This window comes from Chanos chanos, chromosome 5 (genome assembly GCF_902362185.1).
Source record: "Chanos chanos chromosome 5, fChaCha1.1, whole genome shotgun sequence".
In the NCBI taxonomy this organism is placed as follows: Eukaryota; Metazoa; Chordata; class Actinopteri; order Gonorynchiformes; family Chanidae; genus Chanos; species Chanos chanos.
The window spans coordinates 37,648,374-37,666,902 of record NC_044499.1 but is presented as its reverse complement, the minus strand read 5'-3'; the positions used below and the strand labels follow the sequence as shown (position 1 = coordinate 37,666,902).

The following is an 18,529-nucleotide window of genomic DNA, read 5'->3' as shown; positions in this document are numbered from 1 at the left end:
CAGCATGTCTTTTTATTTCATATTAACCAGAGTTCTGATCGAGCAACTCTTCATATAATTTGTATCCATTGGCCTTTTTTCCAATGCAATTTATTTTGAAATAGCAATTCATGGTGAAAACAACACAAGAGATTCTGATTCGAAAATTCTGACGATCCACTTACCAATGATTAGATACTTTTAATATTATTTTCACCTGACTTAGAGCATTTACTTCTGTGGGAAAGCCATTTACGTAGAGAGTAATTATTTTTTGAGTATGAGACTAAAATGAGACAGTGGAGTGGTTCACTGAGGAAACCCCAAAATGAGAGCAGTGTACCTCACATTTAAGGCTTAAGATACAACAACAACAACAACAACAACAACAACAATAACAAACATCAGTTTCTCAATTAATCTTGTTTCATTCCAGGACCTTTGTTTCATACTTATAAATAACAGTTGTAACCACATTTTAAGATAAAATCAAATCTGAGAATGTTTATTTTAATAAGTGCCACTTTTAGGCAAGGTAAAAAGGCAATGAATATCCACAAGAAAAATCACTTAACAGCTTGAGTGAACAGCTTGAATATATAGCGCTGTGTCAAACAGCTCATCATAGAATTTAAGCCCACTAGTATAAGGCGAGACAGGCCTACTAAAATAAAAATCTGCGGAAATATTCAGTAAGAAAGTCAGCGTCAACAGGTGCTCAAAAATAAGTTGCAGAGGCCCGAAAAATGATCGAATTTCAGCGCAAACCATGCATTCAAAATCCTACCACGATAAAGCCTGTGTGTTGAATTTCGGTGGATATATGCACCTGCTGGCCACGTTGATTACTTTGGCCCCGATTACAACGATTATGTTGATTACGTAGGCCTATTTGTGTAACAGTTATAATCTTTCCCTTATTCCTCAGGGTTTTACCTGCCTCACTTGCAGGTGTGAGAGATCCAAGTAGAGATATAATTAGATCATTCACGGCAGACTCAGGGTCGGGTTTTCCATAATGCATTATTGACGTGCTGCACTTGACGTGAAGGATTACGCTGGTTCCAAATCAGCGCCACACTTAAGTCACTGCGCGAGAGTTAAAATCATTTATCTGTAAAATTTAAATGTAAACACCAATTTAATCTCAGATTTTAAACTTTTTACAATTATTGATTATACAGCGTACAAAGCAGAATTGTCGTAAAAATACGGTAACAATCGTACACCTGGCAACGCGGGACATGATATCTAGACAATAGTCACTGCGCCTCCTGGCGGATAAAACCTGTATTTAATTCGTGTTACATTTACTAGTTATACTAATACGACAACGCAGCGCTGCAGAGAAGGAATACGAAGAGTTTACGTTTTAAATGAATGCACTCTGACGAATGAGAATTTATCTGAGCGCTTAACATATGGATTTATTATTTTTATGCGGAATTATGTATACGTTGTTTTCATGGCTGCTTCCTTATACTTAAACAGCGACCATAATATCAACACCACTAAGCAGACGCAATGCCCGAGGGTATTCAAAATTGTCGAACCCGTGCTGACAGTGAACCAACCCTGTGATATTTGTTATCGTGGAACTTGCTAGAGAGAAGAGCACAGTCAGTGCCACACTACCGTAAAGCTGAACTAGCTGTCCAGACCTTCTGCCGTTTCATTACCCAATACTAACGGGAGAGTGCAAGTGTTTTCTGTTGTCGCAAACGCCAGTGTCGCGAAGTGTGCCGCCCAGCGAAGATGGCGGCCGAGCTGCATCCTCGCAGCGGTAAGCTGATCGGCCTATCAAACTCGAACCGAACAGCTCATCGTAACCAACCTGTCCAGGAATTCAATAATGGGTTGGTCCTCAGTCGAGAGCCTCTTAGAGATCGTGATGTCTTTACTGTTCGCATCGACAAAAAGGTAAACAAGCATGCTTCAGGTCGGGTCGGGATAGGGATGAAAATGCGGGAGGAATGGAGTGGGTCCTGGGTTTCTGTGTCTGCAGTATCTGTTCTGTCCGACACCTAGACATGTAGCGATTGACATCCGATCAAAGAGGTGCTAGACCAAAAATCGGTTGTGCATTGACACCTACGTGTCTCAGGATTACTCTAGAGCAACGTGTTTGGATACATCTCAACTTATTTTGATCCTTTGCTAATTGCCAGGACTTGCTTGTAACGAGTGTCAGCTGCGGTTGATGGTATGCGGTTCTGTTTAATTTTCGCTGTCAGTGGCTGTTACTTTGCTCACGGAAAGGGTTAGATATCTGTGTGTAGCAAGGCAGGTAACCTGGTAACCCTGGAGTGGAATGGTATGGTATGGTTCTTGTTTGTTATTTGGAAATTGTTTCACGCTAGGTTAGATTTTATCATTGTAAGTGACAAAATGATTAGCATGCCAGCTAGCACCGGCCACCATTATCAGAAGTATTAGTTGCTACCAAGTGGCTAACACAATTAGCACTTAGGAGGCTCATTCTGTTTTGTAGTTGACAGCATGACGTTTGTTTTGGTAGGTGCAGTTAGCTTGCTAAAAATGGAAGTCCCGATTTATCGTTATCAGTCAACATGTTTTGACTATTCGCTAAGAGTCCGCTTAAGATCAGCCAGTTTTCTGATTAAATAGCATAATTTTTGTTTTTAAATCGGTTTATTAGTCTCAGCTATAGGATAGAATATGAAGGACGGCTAAAGGGGGAATATGGGAACTAGATGCATGGAGACGTCGTGTCGCACCTTTGCACCAGACTGCATTTAAGATATAACCAATTAACTATGAGCTTAAACCACTGAACCTCACATTGAGAGGTCATTTTACCTCAGTTACACAACACATCACACACTTTATCAATCGACTTATGAAATGACCTTGTGTTTGGGGTCATTATCTTCAACATAAAGCATGTTTTGTGCTGCAGGGTTACATGTTTTTTTTTTTTTTTTTAAGTAGATAGGCATCGGCCAATATGTTCCCAGGCATTGTGTTGGTCTGGGCAGGTACCTAGTAAGGCACATCATCTTTTAATTTAACTGTTTCCAGGAGTACCAATACAAATGTCTGCCCAGTGTGTCAACAAAATGCCAGCACTTGTCTAACTACCAGCTCTTCAAAGCATCTTATGTGCCAGCTATAGCATTACCCCTGAATCATTATGACAGCAACTGAAACTTGGCAGTAAAGGGCCAAAGAAAGGATAGCAGCCTGTGTCTAACAAGTCTAAATAGCCCATTCCAAGCCATTCAGGGAGGCAACCCCCAACTTAAAATTGTAATGAGTGATAATATTCCCTTATCCCTTAATTTCTTGTCTGTGAATCCCAGCTCAGGCAAACAACCAGTATGGTTTTGTCTTAGAAGCAGACGTGATACTGCATCAAGCTTCATGGTCTCGTCTTTTTGAGCAGACTGTACAGCAGACAGATCTCACAATTCACAGGGTGCAGTTCACCCTAAAGGTTGTCTCATGAAATATCTGCAGTGATGACTAAGCACATAAAATGCTCATTGATATGTAACGAGATATAAATATTGACATAAATGCTTTTGTGTTTTTCGTCATGATAGAACAGCTTAAATTATTCACGGCATGGTTGAGTAGTTTGTTGAGGAGGTAAATGTTGAGGGAGAGAATCCGACATTGTTCTTAAATGTATGTGCTTTGGGTCTGGCCAGTGATCCTTGTCACTACCAAATTCACTTGACAGATGGAAATGTGGGCTGGAGATTGTGTATGAGAAACATATGAAAAGGGAGAGAGATGATGTGTGAAAGAGGAAAGGAGAGCCAGCTGTCGCTTTAGGTGACAGGTCACTCAGCTCACAGTTATGTCACCAGATGAGACAAAACCCTCAACTCTGTCACACAGCATCAATTCGCTCTCGACCCTCCTTAACCGAGATTCACGCTGCCCTCTGTTACACTGACTTACATTGCACTGTCACAAAGGAAGGCAACAGCATTACCAGATGAGTAATTAGCAGGAAGAATTGAGAGACAATGTACTGATGAACAAAAACGTTTTATGGGGAGATAAAGTGACGTGTTTTAAACTGCAGATACTCTTAGACACAAGATACTGGTGTGGATTCCTGCCCTCTGAATGACTTGAAATGGAAAAAGATGGTAGTAAAGGAGAGACTTAATAGTGTTAAGACATTGTAAGTGTACATCTGTTGGAAGCAGCAGAGTTCCAAATAGGTGATAAGATGGAGATGAAGAGTAGATAGAGTGAGAGAAACTGAGGGGGGGAAGTAGTCCAGTGAGTGACTAGTATTGCCCATTCATTCACTGGATTCAGTGTAAATTTTCAGTTAGAAAGAGCAGTGTGGTAGGAGACTATAGAGACACTTTTGTTCACACATACAGCCCCTCCGGTTAGAATCCCATTTATTTTAGGTTTGCAGTGCATGTGTGAAAGGGGCTACTGATGCATGTAGTTACAATTCAGTGCTGCATGTTTCAGCATTTAAGTTCCAGTCTTTCCACATGATCATACCAACCCATTTTCACATGATTTACATCAGCAAGATGCGAAGTGTCCTTTTCTGTTTCCTAATTTATTACAACTGTATTAATAATAAGTCCTCTGTTTGCTTTAGGTGAACTCATGGAGCGGCTCCATTGAAATAGGTGTGACAGCACAGGACCCAGCCAGCCTGCAGTTCCCGAGCAGCGCCACGGGGCTTCAGGGTGGCTCCTGGATCGTGTCCGGCTGCTCGGTGCTGAAAGACGGGCGCTCGGTGCTCGAGGAGTATGGCCGGGACCTGGACCAGCTGGGTGAAGGGGACCGCGTGGGTATCCAGCGTAACGGGCGTGGTGAGCTGCACTTGTGGGTAAACGGACAGGACTGTGGCCCGGCAGCCAGCGGGTTACCCCCGAGGTTGTGGGCAGTAGTGGACCTCTATGGCAAGTGCACCCAGGTCACCGTGGTCAGCTGCGAGCCACCGCCTGAGAGGGAGGGAGATGAGCTGGAGGATGAGACAGTGGAGGAAGAGGAAGAGGTGGAGCAGGCAACAGGCCTGACTGTCGGAGCAGGCTCGTGCCGCGGCCATGAGGATGGGGTAGGGGCAGTGGCTACAGGGGCTGTCGCTCCTGTGATGAATGGAACAGCTGAGGACGGTAAGGGGCCATGTTCACTGCGTTATCATGACACTTTATTTTTACCAGCTTACTCTTTTGAGATCCAGGGTCTTCTTTTCAGGAGAGATTTGTGTAAAAAAAAAAAAAAGACAGGATATAGTCTTGTTTGTTTGTTTTTGTTTTGTTTTATTTTTAAGACAGCAAGTAAGAAATAATAAATCTCATAAAAAACAAACAAACAGGCCAACAAAGAAAAATGAGCACAAGAGGTCAGACGCCAGAGTACGATTTAGTAAGAGGAAAATATTAGTAGCAACCAGAGGGTAGAAGAGATGCTTTTTTTCTCTCCCTGTGCTGTGCTGATCGTGTTTTTGTTGGGACTTTTCTTTTTCCTCAGTTCCTGAGCTCTCAAGGAGCCACAGTCGACCAGACAAGTTCCCAAGTAACCTTGAGCCTGACACAGGTACTGTTTATTACAGCTCCTGCCGGCCGAGTTATTACATTATTCCAAGAACTCGTTCTGTTTTTCTCCCCCTCTTTTTTTTGTTGATTGTTTTTCCTCTCCCTCTTTCTCTCTCTCTCTCTTTCTCTTTCCTCTCTCCCACAGTTCTGACCGAGCACCAGTTGTTCGATGTGTTCAACAATGCAATTGTCTCTCTGTACCGTTCTGAAGACGAGGGCGGAGGTGACCTTGGAGGTGGAGGAGGAACCGTTTCAGACTCTTCAAGGGGGTGCATGGGAAGTAGTAGCAGTAGTGGGGGTGGAGGAGGGGGGAGCGACAGTGGCATTGGAGCTGGAGGTGGGGGCAGTGCCAACAGCAGTCCAGCTGGGAGTTCGGGAGGCGTGACAGGTTTGGGGGTTGGGTCAGGAGGCATGATGACCAATGATGCGCTGTTGTTCCATGAAAAGTGCGGCACACTGATCAAACTTAGTAACAACAACAAGACAGCAGAGAGAAGGAGACCGCTGGACGAGTTTAACAACGGGGTAGTCATGACCAATAGACCGCTCCGTCACAACGAGATGTTTGAGGTGAGAGGATCTCTGTGTTTATATGTGAACATGCATTGTCAGTGAGTTCAGTTTAATAGAAGCCAGATGTTGATAGATGAGTGCACTCATAGTACATGTATGAGACATTTCACTATTGTGGAACAGGGGTCTTTCCACTTCATATCTTGTGACTGTATGAACGTAGATGATGGATGGTTACAGAAAGTTAGCATTGTGCTAGACCTCAGACACAAGCTGTTCCTTTTGCTGTGCATATAAACTGGTGTCTGAGCTGTCAGCAATGGTAATCGTAACTGTTGTAATCGTTTTTGTGGTGTTTGATTGACGGCCACCTTCTCTGTCTCAGATTCGTATTGATAAGCTAGTGGATAAGTGGTCAGGGTCCATTGAGATTGGCGTCACCACTCACAACCCCAATAATCTGGACTATCCTGCAACAATGACTAACCTGCGCTCAGGTAACCTACTTTGCCTCTCTCTCTCTCTCTCTCTCTCTCTCTCTCTCTCTCTCTTTTTACCTGCCTCCTAAGCATAGAGGTATGTGTTAAGGTGTATGACATGCAGACTAAATGTCCTGAATGTGGTATTTAAAATGTATTTGTTTGCCTTCCTTTGCTTTTTAATGTGTGTATCTGCGTGTTCATATTCTCAGGCACAATCATGATGAGTGGTTGTGGGATTCTGACCAATGGGAAGGGCACACGGAGAGAATACTGTGAGTTCAGCTTGGATGAGCTCCAGGTGAGATGGCCACTGACTCCTGTCTAAACAAATACAATCAAAATTTCATATTATTCTTACCAGTATATCGCTCATCTGTACAGAGTGAAGTAATGACTCTTTTTTGACTGTTAACTCACAGGAAGGGGATCACATAGGGCTGATGAGAAAAGCCAGTGGAGCACTGCACTTCTACATCAACGGCATAGATCAAGGTGAGAAAGTCACTATGTGGCCAAAAATGGCTTAGGGAGTCAGTTTGCTGAAAGCCTTGTACATGCATAATTCTGTAAAACTAAGTGTTCGTCATGTGAATTTTTTATTTAATTACCTTCGAAGAATGTTGGTGTGCCATTGCTCTTTGACAAACACAGAAATGTACTGTTATGGATGTCTAAAGTTACTTAGTAACCAGGGAACCAGTGCAGAGTGGAACATTTTGTCAGGAGAATTTAATCAATGCAAACAGTAATTGTATGACATCAGTTCAGTGTTTTACTGAGTCTGATTTGATTGTTGTCATCGGTGAGACAGCTGTATATGAGATACAGCTGTTACTAAAATGAAGTGAAATTTCCATCCCAGTTTGTGCTTGGGACACGAGCGTAAAATTTTTCCTGGGATAGACTGCAATGTGAGTGAAATGGACCCAGACGGTGTTTCAAAAAGTCTGATCACTCTAAATTATTCCTGTTTGTGTGTAATTAAGTCAAGTTTGACAACTGAATGACCTCTTACCTCTTATCCCTTTGCTGTGTTCTCCCTTTGACTTTCTTTGGCATTAGGTGTGGCAGCTAACCAAACTCCAGGTGTCGTGTATGGTGTAGTGGATCTGTATGGAATGGCTGTAAAAGTCACCATCGTGCACAATCATAACCATAGCGACCGCTTACGGCGTAACAATGCTATCATGAGGGCGTTGTCGCCTGACGTAGGCAGACCCCGTCCTGTGCTCTCCCAAACCCCAGACCCTGATGCAGCCGATCGGCTGCTTTTTCACCCCAACTGTGGACAAAAGGCAGCCATCATTAGTGACGGCAGGACTGCACTGCGTCCTCAGTGAGTCAGCCAAGTTTTCTCACATTTTTTAAAAGTACTTATATAAGAAAATGCAATAGATTTGACAGGTAATACTGTGGCATGTAGGGCTATGTCTGAATCCCAAAATGCAGGAAACGTTTTCTTCTCTTGAGAAGGTGTGTTGACAAATTAATAGGTTATTTATTGCATGATAGTTGACATTCATAGTTACACAGGTGTCAGCCGTCTCAAATGTCTTATAACATAGAACCATACAGTCTTGTTTGTCTTATTTATACCCCTTTTATATGTTTACAGCGCGACAGACGACTTCAATCACGGAGTGGTCCTCAGCAATCGGCCATTGCGCTCCAACGAGGTGTTCCAAGTACGCATTGACAAGATGGTAGACAAATGGGCAGGTTCCATAGAGATTGGAGTGACAACGCATAACCCAGCTTATCTTCAGCTCCCCTCTACCATGACCAACCTGCGCTCAGGTACTGACTCCCATCCAGTCCCACATACACAAAGCATGACATACAGGACCTCACTAGAGGCAGCCTATTCTGCATGTATGTGCTCCCCAATGTTCTCTCTTGCACTAATCTCCTCTCTCAGGGACCTGGATGATGACAGGGAATGGAGTTATGCACAATGGGACTACAATACTGGACGAATATGGACACAACCTGGACCGACTGAAAGTGAGTGAAGGGTGACAGAACCCATTCCTATTCATCTACACATGTGCTCCATCAGTTAGTCATTTTCTTTCCTTTAATTTTCTGTATTCAGACTTTCAAAACATTTTTGAATAAGGCTGTTCAGTGTATTTTTATTGTCCCTGAGTTGTGAATTTCCATGATAAACACTTTTGTAAAAGGCTGAAATATCAGAACAACTGAAATTCATAAAGTCAGATGTTGGCTTAGAGGCACAGAGCAGAGGAACAGTCCTACTCTAACATTACCCACACGCAAGTCTGTGGTGTGTGGACATGTATGCACTGTGATGAACTTAGATGAGATCAACAGAGAAGCACAGGGCTTCAAAGAGAAACACAAGCCATGTAAAAGAGTTGAACAACAAATTACTAAAATGAATAGCCATGCAGAAAAAATGAACACTGTGAATATAAGTGGATCAAGACGATTTGGAATCGGAAAGGGAAAATACATCCATTGTGTGGCAATGCTTAGCTTATTAAAAAGTTACTTTTCACAGATGCAAGTTTTGTGGAAAATACAGTGAATGTAAAATAAACTTGAAAAATAGTTGGAAATGACTTTGAGTTCAGTACGCAGCAAACAAAACGTATTGCTGTTCAGGATCTATACTTGCTGCATGAACACACCCTCAGTTGTGCACTTTAATGTTTGTTTTGTCATATCTCATATCGCCATCGCCGATACCCAACAAGTTTATTGCTTGTCGTATATTTTCTCCACATCGTGCGGTCCTGTTTTTCAGTGGTATCTCACCCATGCTCTCTTTCCTGTCTCTGCAGGCTGGAGACACGGTCGGAGTGGTGCGTAAGGAGGATGGTAGTCTGCATTTCTTTGTGAATGGTGTGGCTCAAGGCCCCGCTGCCTGGAACGTCCCGCCCAGTGTGTACGCAGTGGTGGACCTGTATGGTCAGGCAGCCCAGGCCACCATTATGGACGACATGGGTGAGTCAAGGGAAGGGTGGGAATGAAGGATGGACGGAGGGAAAGAACTTAAAAGAAAGGATTGAGATTCTGCTCTGTTGAGGCATTTATTTATCATCTGTTGCCAAAAAACAGTCTCTCTCTCTCTGTCCCTCTCTCTTTCTTTCTTCATTTCTTTCTTCCTCCCAGCGGACCTCCCTCCTCTCCCAGATGACAGCTCTGAGGGACCGACCGCCATGTCTCCCAGCAGTCCCTGCTCCGTCGCCGGGGGCAGCACGGCTAATGACCTACGGTTCCACCAGCTGCACGGCACCAACGCAGTTATCACCAACGGCGGACGTACGGCATTCAGGCAGAACTGCCGCAGCGAGTTCAACGACGCTATTGTCATCTCCAACAGGTTGGCATCACAGGATGTCATTTAGTGTTTTTGAGCTGATTTGACTAAGTGAAAACATATTACAGACTTCGGTGTGTCTTCCGATGATGTCGGTCTGGTGAAGATTAGAAAAGAGAGTATTTATTCTGCGTTTGTGTGTGTGTGTGTGTGTGTGTGTGTGTGTTTTCAGGTACCTTCGAGATGGTGAGCTGTTTGAGATTGTCATTCAGAAGATGGTGGATCGCTGGTCAGGTTCAATAGAAGCAGGTGAGCTGACACAGACAGGTTCACTGCATGTACTGTTTTATGTCTGTACCAGAGCAAGATCACCTGTGGTATCAGTTTACTGAAGGGAAATACACGATTACTTACTAAAACGTTCCATCAGCACAGGAGTGTGCCAGACCTTTCACACTGTTGTAGTTCTTTTTAACAGTAGCCTTTTTTTTTATTGATTCATGTTTAGTGCATGATGTCTCAGACTCTGTTTATATTTGTCTTAAGGAGTGACGGCAATCCGGCCAGAGGAACTGGAATTTCCCAACACCATGACTGACATTGATTATGACACCTGGATGCTCAGGTAAGCGTGTGTGTTTGAGTGTGTGTGTGTGTTTTGTTTTTCATTTCTTTGAACTGACAGATGGCCTCTGCACAGTTATTTGTCTTATCCTTCCTCTCGCCTCTCTGCCCCCTCTCTCAGTGGCACAGCGATAATGCAGGATGGGAACACCATGCGGAATAATTATGGATGTGACCTGGACTCCTTGACGACGGGCTCGCGGATCGGGATGATGCGCACCGCGTCTGGTGACCTGCATTACTACATTAACGGAGTGGACCAGGGCGTAGCGTGTACTGGACTCCCGCCAGGTAAAGATGAATGGAACCAGTTTCCCCACCTGTCTGCACAATGATGGAAGCACATATACCGCATGCCGTCTTTTGGAAGAGGTGCTTGTCAGCTGGAACATGCCTGTCTGTTTTCGCACGTACACACAAACACGCACGGGTCACGGCTGCGGATTCGGACGTTTGTCTGTCACAAACGCTTTTTCCAAAGATGAAGTGATCTTGATACCCCTCCCCCTTTTCTCTTTCATTCTCTCTCAGAGGTGTATGCAGTCGTTGACCTGTACGGTCAGTGTGTTCAAGTGTCAATCACGAGCTCGTCTGGTCCACTGGACAACAGTCTGTGCACCAGTAACATCACAGAGAAGAGCTTCCCTATACATTCCCCAGGTACTGTGTGAAAGAATGAGATTTTGTTTCTAACACATTGTCAATTACATTTCAGAGCTCTTATTTGACTGATATTGTCTGTGTTAACCATCTTATGGCAATGGTTATCTTGGTTAGCGTTACTGTGCACATGCTTGGTTTGTCTTATTGTAGGGATTGGCACAGTAAAGCTTTAATGTACTTTTTGATTTAGAATCATGACATCCAGTGAGTGGATACAAAAGATGACTGCTGGGCTGTAATCATGACAAACTCCCTCCCTCTCTCTCTGTATGTCTGTGTTTGTTGTGTGTCTCCCTCTAGTGGCGGGGGTGGCTCATCGTCTGCACAGTAAACATGGGAAAAATGTGGTGTTGCTAGGTGATGGTTGCCAGGCAGTGAGAGTTGGCAGCTATGCCCATGGCATTGTTTTTAGTGCCAAGGAGCTCAAAACAGACGAGCTGTTTGAGGTGAGAGACAGAGGGAGAGGGGTAGGGTTGGGTAGTAACTTAAAATGCTGAGCATACATAACACTGAGCTGTGTACTGGGGAAAAGGCACAGAAAACTTTGACAAATAGCATATGTGGCAAGTTACTAGGGAATTTGCACTAACATTTAGTTACTATGTAGTTACTGTTAGTTGCTAACATTTCCTCTCTTTGCATTTTGTCTGGAATTAATTATATAAAAGACTGAGGAAAAAAAAATATGTGGCAATTTAAGACCAAGAAATTATGATTGTTGGTAACCAGAAGAACCATGTTCGTCCTTCAGACAGCTGAATAGTGTCTTTTTTTTCATTGGTGTACAGGTAAAGATAAATGAAGTTGATGAGCAGTGGTCGGGGTCACTACGTGTTGGTCTGACCACACTCCAGCCCCCTGACCTGCCCTCCTGCCCTCTCAGTGGCCTCTCGCCCTCCCTAACCCAGCTGAGGTCAAAAGTCACCTGGTTACTGGTGGGCTCAGAGGTCAGGCGCAATGGGGTCTTACAGAGACAGAACTACGGCTGCTCACTGGACCGCCTCACGGTGAGAGAGGGAGAGAGGATGGGAATGTTGGTTGGAAGAGGGGTGAAAAAATAAATGTTTAGAGAGAGAGAGAGAGAGAGAGCGTGTCATTTAATGAATTATGAATGCTGGTGTGACTTAGGTGGGTAATCGTGTTGGAGTGAAGAGGTGCAGTGATGACACCATGCACATTCTCATTGATGGAGAGGACATGGGACCAGCTGCTACTGCTGTGGCCAAGGTACACATATACACACATTATACATCTCTTTTCAGGGCCAGCTCATACGCTTCTCTGCCTGTAGTGTACAGTAATCTTCTGTGTCTGCTTCGACTGACACACACGCGTATGCTGTGTTGTTCCAGAATGTGTATGCGGTGCTGGATCTCTACGGAAAGGTGACGGCCGTGTCGATCGTCAGCTCGACCATGATGGAGGACACAGAGAGTGTGAAAGCCCCCTCCCTCTCTTCTGACAGCTCTAGTGAAGGAGAAGAGGACAGCACACCGGTGAGAGAGGGGAGGAGAGAAGCTGTAGATGGGGGGTGAAGAGAGGAGAGGAGGAGGAAGAGAAAAGTTGGCGGGGGGGGGTCAGGGTAATTAGATGTAGAGCGAGAGAGAAAGAGAGAGAAGTCCTGTTACAAGGCATCAGGGAAGGTAGAACGATCTGCTTCAGGGGTAAAAGATTAAGGTGAGAGGAAGAGGGAGAGTGGAGAGATAATGGCCGTTATCAGACAACTGGTAAAAACTCAAGGAGGACAACACAAGACAGAGTGAGTTTAGATATTTAGGGTAGAGGAGTGAAAGTCACTTAGCTGTCACATAGGAGAAAATGGAAACACAAGTGGAACATGACTAATGGAAGTGAGGTAGAAACAAATGGAGAGAGGTGGAAAAAAGGTTTGGAAAGGATGGGGAGAGGTGAGAAGGGTTTTCAGTGCATATGATATTTATTCTCAGCTTGAAGTTGCGAATAAAGGTTTGAGAGTTGTGACTTGTTATTCATTGACGGAACTGAATACTGCAATTTTATCATTTATTTGATCAATATCATCATGGTTTTCCTCCTTTGAACGACCTCTCTAATCCATGAAGTATTAAGGTTTCTCTCCTTTTGTCCCTCGTTCACTCAGTGCGAGAACGAATCTGCCTTGGTGCCTACCGTCATGGCCTTCCTAGAGAACCATGGGAAGAATATCCAGTTGTCCAATCAGAATCTGACTGCTGCTCGTGTGTCCAGTTATAACCAGGGGTTACTAGTCACAGCACAACCATTACCTCGTCAGCACCTGTTTCAGGTTGGTGTGTATTTGTGTGTGTGTGTGTGTGTTAGTCAGTCTGCATCAGTTTGACTTGTAATGTGTTTGTTTGTGTGTGTGTGTGCGAATGCAGCCTTCTGAATCTCTTTTCTGTTTCTCTCCAGATCCAGATAGATAGGTTAAACCCATCGTGGACCTCTTCACTGTCTCTGGGTGTGATTGGCCACTCGCCAGACCGTGTCAACTTCCCTTCCACAGCCTGCTGCCTCAAACGCTCTGTCTGGCTTTTGCAACGTGACTCTGTCTTCCACAACTCCCTCAAGGTAACAGTCTCTTTCTGTGCCGCTTCTTTCTTCTCTCTCCCCTTCATGTCTGCCTCTTTCTCTCCACATTTTTCCCATCCCTTCAAGATTCCCTCAAGGTGCCTCTCTGTTCTCCTGTCCCTGTCTTTCCAATCTCTTCAGTTCCCTTTCTTCCCCATGTAACATTCATAATTTACACAGTAATACCCAAGGTGTCCTCTCTCTGTCTCTCTCTCTCTCTCTCTCGCTCTCTCTTTTACTTCTTCTCGCTCGCTCTCTCTCTCTCCCTCTGTCTGTCTGTTTCCCAGATCTGTGAGAATTACGGCCCTAACTTGGACACGTGTCCTGAGGGGACTGTGCTGGGTTTGTTGGTGGATAGCAGCAGCTGTCTGCACCTCTTTGTAAATGGTATGGACCAGGGTGTGGCTGCACAGGACATCCCCAGCCCCTGCTACCCTCTCATTGACCTCTATGGCCAGTGTGAACAGGTCAGCACCATAGAAAAGTGTACACACACACACACACATACAGTGTAGGACATGCTTGGTATGGTTTAATGGATGCTGGTATTCTTTATCAATTCAACCAGTGAACTTTGTACTTCACTTTGTTGTCTTCTTTTTTTTTGGTTTCCATAGATAAGTGACATGATTTATGTGATCTCGTGAGTGCTGAGTGAAATTGTCAGTGCCAATGGTTTACTGAGCCTTATTCCTAAAAAAATAGTCTTCCCCAATATAAGCCAAATAACCTCTAATGTCTCAGCCCAACTGCTGCTGTTCTGCAAACTTTATCTGAAATGTAACTCGGTTGGAGTGTAGGATTCGATCATCCTCTTCATAAACTTGGCTTTTCCAGGCAGAGACTTTCAGTTTTTTGTGTTATTGTTATGTCAGGTTACTATAGTGACAAACAATGTGCCGACTGTGGGATCAGAAAGTGGGGAGATGCGTTGCCAAGGTGACATGGAGAAGGCTGACATGGTGGATGGTGAGGATTGGTGTTTATGTACTTCATGCTTTGTCTGAAGTTAAGTAGCTAAGATACTTACTTTATGTGTATATCCAAATTTATTAAAAGTTATTCTGTAGTGGAGCTGTGTTTGGATGTGAAGATGTGGGATTTGAAATGGAATTAAAATTTCTCAGGACTGTATCAACCTCTCATGCTTTCTGTTCATCCCATTAGTCTTTGTGGAATTTGAGATTCCATTGTCATTGCAGATAAAGGAAACTGTGACTCAGACATACAGATGGAATATCTCTCACTTGTATTTTTTCAATCTGACTGTTCCAGGGATTAAGGAGAGTGTGTGTTGGACTCCGCCTCCTGAGGTTAACCCCAATAAGACATGTGAATACCAGGCTCTCTGCTCCAGATTTAAGGACCTGCTTACGCTACCTGGTTAGGATTATGTTAACTCTTCCTTATTCTCTCTCTCTCTCATATGTGTGATCTCAGTCTTTCTCTCATTCCCCTTCTCACTCATATGTCACATTAGTAATAGCGTTGAAGATGTATGAAGTGTGGAGTTCCATGTGAGAACACACTGATGCTTCCTTTTCTTTCTCAGATGGCTACTTTAATGAGGATGCCAAGTATAACCTCTGTTACTGTGAGTCCTGTCATAAGCTGCGTGGTGATGAGGCTTATTACAAACGGGGGGAGCCGCCCAGGGACTATGCCCTCCCCTTTGGCTGGTGCCGATTCGCTCTCAGGTCAGTACCCTGAAGTAATCAGTTATCTGACTGGTCGAACAGCTGAGACCATATTCTTTTTTTTTTTTTGATGCGCTTCACAGTATTAGCCTAATGTTCAGTTTATAGCCAAAGATTTTTAATCTCTGACAATGACCGAGACCGTTCAGCCGAGCGAGTGTCCGACGTAACTGGGTCGAATGTTCTGGTCAAATGCACGTTAAAGGCTTCGCACATTTTTATGTGATGGATCTTGTCCTCTCTGTCTCAGACTCAAGCCACACTGTGAGGTGTCCAATGCCTTAAAGAAGTGGCACATCGCCTACCATGGCACGAGCGTGGGCGCCCTCCGACGCACCCTGGACCACAGCCAGCTTCTCTCAGGTGAGCAGAAGAGACACACCCACTACCCACCTCCACACATCTCTGCCTCTCTCATCATATAGTCATTCAGAGCCAGGTTTGTTGGTGTTCGTTGATGTATAGAAGAAGCTGTCCGCCGAGCAGATAAGAGAGAGAGAGAACCGAGAGCAGGTAGAAAGAGAAAAGTTTGTGTTGCCTTTTTTTTTTTTATTCTTTTGCCTCGCTGACTTATTTTGTCTTCTGCAGCAGAGTCGTCTTCCATTTTCTCTGCGTCACCAGTGAAGACAGAGGGTCAGGGCAGCTATGGTGAGCCAGAGGAGAACAGCGCTCCTGACAGGGAGATCCCGCGCGTGCAGCTTTCCCCGACTATGCGGTACTCTGGCCTGGAGACGTTTGCCCCTAAAGTGCAGTACGTTTTGTTCAGACTCCTCGTGACCAACGGTTTTGGCTGTAACACGCAATGCAGACATGCATGGATAGATGATCAGTTTTTATAGCTTTCTGTAAAAACAGTGAAGTACAAATGCAGTAGCATACTGGAATTTAAGGACTCGCGCAAGTGAAGATGTATCGTTCTTTGTTCAGGCTTTTCCACTCTCTCAAATCTCGTACTCTCGTTCTTTCTCTCTCACTGACTGCTTCTTTCTCTCTCACTCTTTCTTTTTCTCTCTCTCACAGATTCCGAGATCCCCGCTCTCTACGTTGTCACCAGGCACAAGTGGGTTTCCAGGTGTGCGTGCGGCCGGGCTCTTACAAGGTCGGCCCTCAGACGCTGGGCGTCACCGAGTCACTGGACCCTCGATTCAGCAACGCAGAAATCGAGTGGATCACCAAGGAGAAGGGTGGAACCCTTCTCTATGGCCTGCTCATCCGGGTAGAGTGAGGATTGGCCAGGGAGCAAGAGGAGGAGGAGCAGAGAGGGGCAACAGGGCAGACACAAGTGGACGCAAGGCCAGAGTGTGTCCTGAACACCAATGGCCACTCGGCTGATCTCCTCCAACCAAAATGTCCAACATGCCTAAGACTTTGTGGAGTTTTCCAGCTGAGAATTCTTGACAAATAAGGACTGTTTGTTTGTTTTTGGTTTTTTTTGCCCCTGTCTCTGGATATTTTTCAGGATTTTTTTTTTCTTTTTTTTTTTTTTTTGAGACAAGGTGAGGGGGATCTCTGGAGGAAATAAGACACTGCCTGCACTTTATGTTCTCTATACTGGTGGGCGATTTTTAATCTTTCTCTTTCAATCGTAGTTCTACAGACTGTGGTTTCCCCTCACTTGCTCAATTCTCCTCCCGCCCCCAGTTTCCCCCTAATTTTCCTGAAGACCTTCATCATCACAATCTATATACACCAAACAACGCCCCCACCCCACCCCGCCCCACCTGCCCAGCCAATTAGTTTTCTCCCCTCAGCTGAGAGAGCTTTACTCAGTCTCAGTACCCAGACTCAACACAACCAACTTACCATCACTTTCAATGTAACACAGTTCTGGACTCAGCATCTTTTTTTCTGTGAGCATTTCAACGTACGGAGACCTGTTTCAGAAGTTACAACAACATTGACTTTATGAAAGGAGAAAAAAAAACACGACTGAGGGGGAAAAAAAAAAAAAAAAAAAATCAAAACTCAGATCAGGAGGATGCTGGAGGAGTGAGTGAGAGGGAGAGAGAGAGAGAGAGAGAGGTGAAAATGTAAAGAGTTGTGGCCTGATGAATGGAAGCTCTCCCTCTCAACTCCCTCCTTTTAAACAACAGTCCTGTTATTTTTGTCAGTGTCTTGTTCTTTTTTGTTTTTTTTTGTCTCCTTTTATTCAGTTGGTTGGTTCCACTTCACAGTAGAAGCATAACATTTCCTTAATGGCCGACGTGATTTAAGTGAAGTATAACTCCCAAAGACGTACTGTGGCACTTTGCATTGACGTATTTAACAGCTAAAACTGAAACAGATCCTCTAATTTATTTACATAGCCATAAGATTGTGTAACAAATGCAATGCTAAGGAAATGCTTCTGTGAAGTGGAACTGTTTTGCCTCTTTGTTTGCAGTGGGTTCACTGCCGTTCTAAACCTCAATGGCCCCTTTTATCTCACACACATCATTTCCCCTCTGTTATTCAATCTGTCGGTCATTCACAGAGGAGCCTGTCCAAACTTTAACCGGGCTCCGCGTTGGCCGCACAATCTTTTTAAAGAGCGTGATGCTTGCTGCCTTGCCAGGGCTCCATTGGTATCAGTGGTAGGTCTGAGAAACTGGGCATGTTTCTTACGTAAAAGAGCGCAAGCGAGCTAGTCCGAGCAACCCTGCAATATACAGAGCCAGATTCGGAAAGATAATTAGGAAACAGTTCATTTGCCAATTACTCTCACCCCTTAATTGAAGCTAACGGAAAGGGAACAGTGTGCCCTGTACAAGAAGGAGCATAGACCATTTGTTTGACACACAGCTCAAGTAACTGGAGGAATCATTTTTCCCTCTATCGTGTAAGAAGTATTAGGGTTAGGAATTGTTTCCACTCTCAGACATTGTTTACACATGGTTATCTTGAAGTCCTCCCGTCTCCTCCGGACGACGTTTGTTTGTCCGTGTGTGCGTGTGGGCCCTATGTGCCATGGATGGCTGATTCAAAAGCCATTTTATTAGGGTCACATCACAGGCAGTTACGGGCTGACGTTAACGTCAGAGGAGATGTGTTTACATCAGCTGTCAAATACAGTAAGTAAACCGTGTCTACACCTATTAGACAATTTTTTTTTTTTTTTCCAAGAGAAAGCACTGTCACAGCCTAATTATGTCATTAGCGTGCCTCAGAGGTTTCATGGGAAATGTAGTCCCTCCA

At 44.4% G+C, this 18,529-nt stretch overlaps 1 protein-coding gene across 1 annotated transcript; it reads left to right on the top strand.

The window, feature by feature from the left end:
• Positions 1 to 1,734: 1,734 nt before the first annotated feature.
• Positions 1,735 to 16,703, top strand: neurl4 (neuralized E3 ubiquitin protein ligase 4). Its single transcript, XM_030775982.1, has 29 exons — positions 1,735 to 1,899; positions 4,580 to 5,099; positions 5,458 to 5,523; positions 5,668 to 6,092; positions 6,421 to 6,532; positions 6,727 to 6,815; positions 6,937 to 7,009; positions 7,580 to 7,853; positions 8,133 to 8,314; positions 8,436 to 8,521; positions 9,325 to 9,487; positions 9,656 to 9,866; positions 10,036 to 10,112; positions 10,350 to 10,428; positions 10,549 to 10,718; positions 10,959 to 11,087; positions 11,391 to 11,536; positions 11,879 to 12,097; positions 12,219 to 12,317; positions 12,443 to 12,610; positions 13,210 to 13,374; positions 13,500 to 13,658; positions 13,946 to 14,125; positions 14,534 to 14,627; positions 14,934 to 15,041; positions 15,211 to 15,355; positions 15,606 to 15,718; positions 15,944 to 16,106; positions 16,376 to 16,703. The coding sequence occupies exons 1-29, from the start codon at positions 1,735 to 1,737 to the stop codon at positions 16,578 to 16,580; spliced, it is 4,785 nt and encodes a 1,594-aa protein (XP_030631842.1). The 3' UTR covers positions 16,581 to 16,703.
• The last annotated feature ends 1,826 nt before the right edge of the window (positions 16,704 to 18,529 follow it).

Excerpts from the sequence above, each read along its gene's own strand:
- neurl4 (XM_030775982.1), top strand. The coding sequence starts at position 1,735 with ATGGCGGCCGAGCTGCATCCTCGCAGCGGTAAGCTGATCGGCCTATCA. Across the intron at positions 5,100-5,457 it reads GAATGGAACAGCTGAGGACG|TTCCTGAGCTCTCAAGGAGC; the intron begins GTAAGGGGCCAT and ends CTTTTTCCTCAG. Across the intron at positions 11,088-11,390 it reads CTTCCCTATACATTCCCCAG|TGGCGGGGGTGGCTCATCGT; the intron begins GTACTGTGTGAA and ends GTCTCCCTCTAG.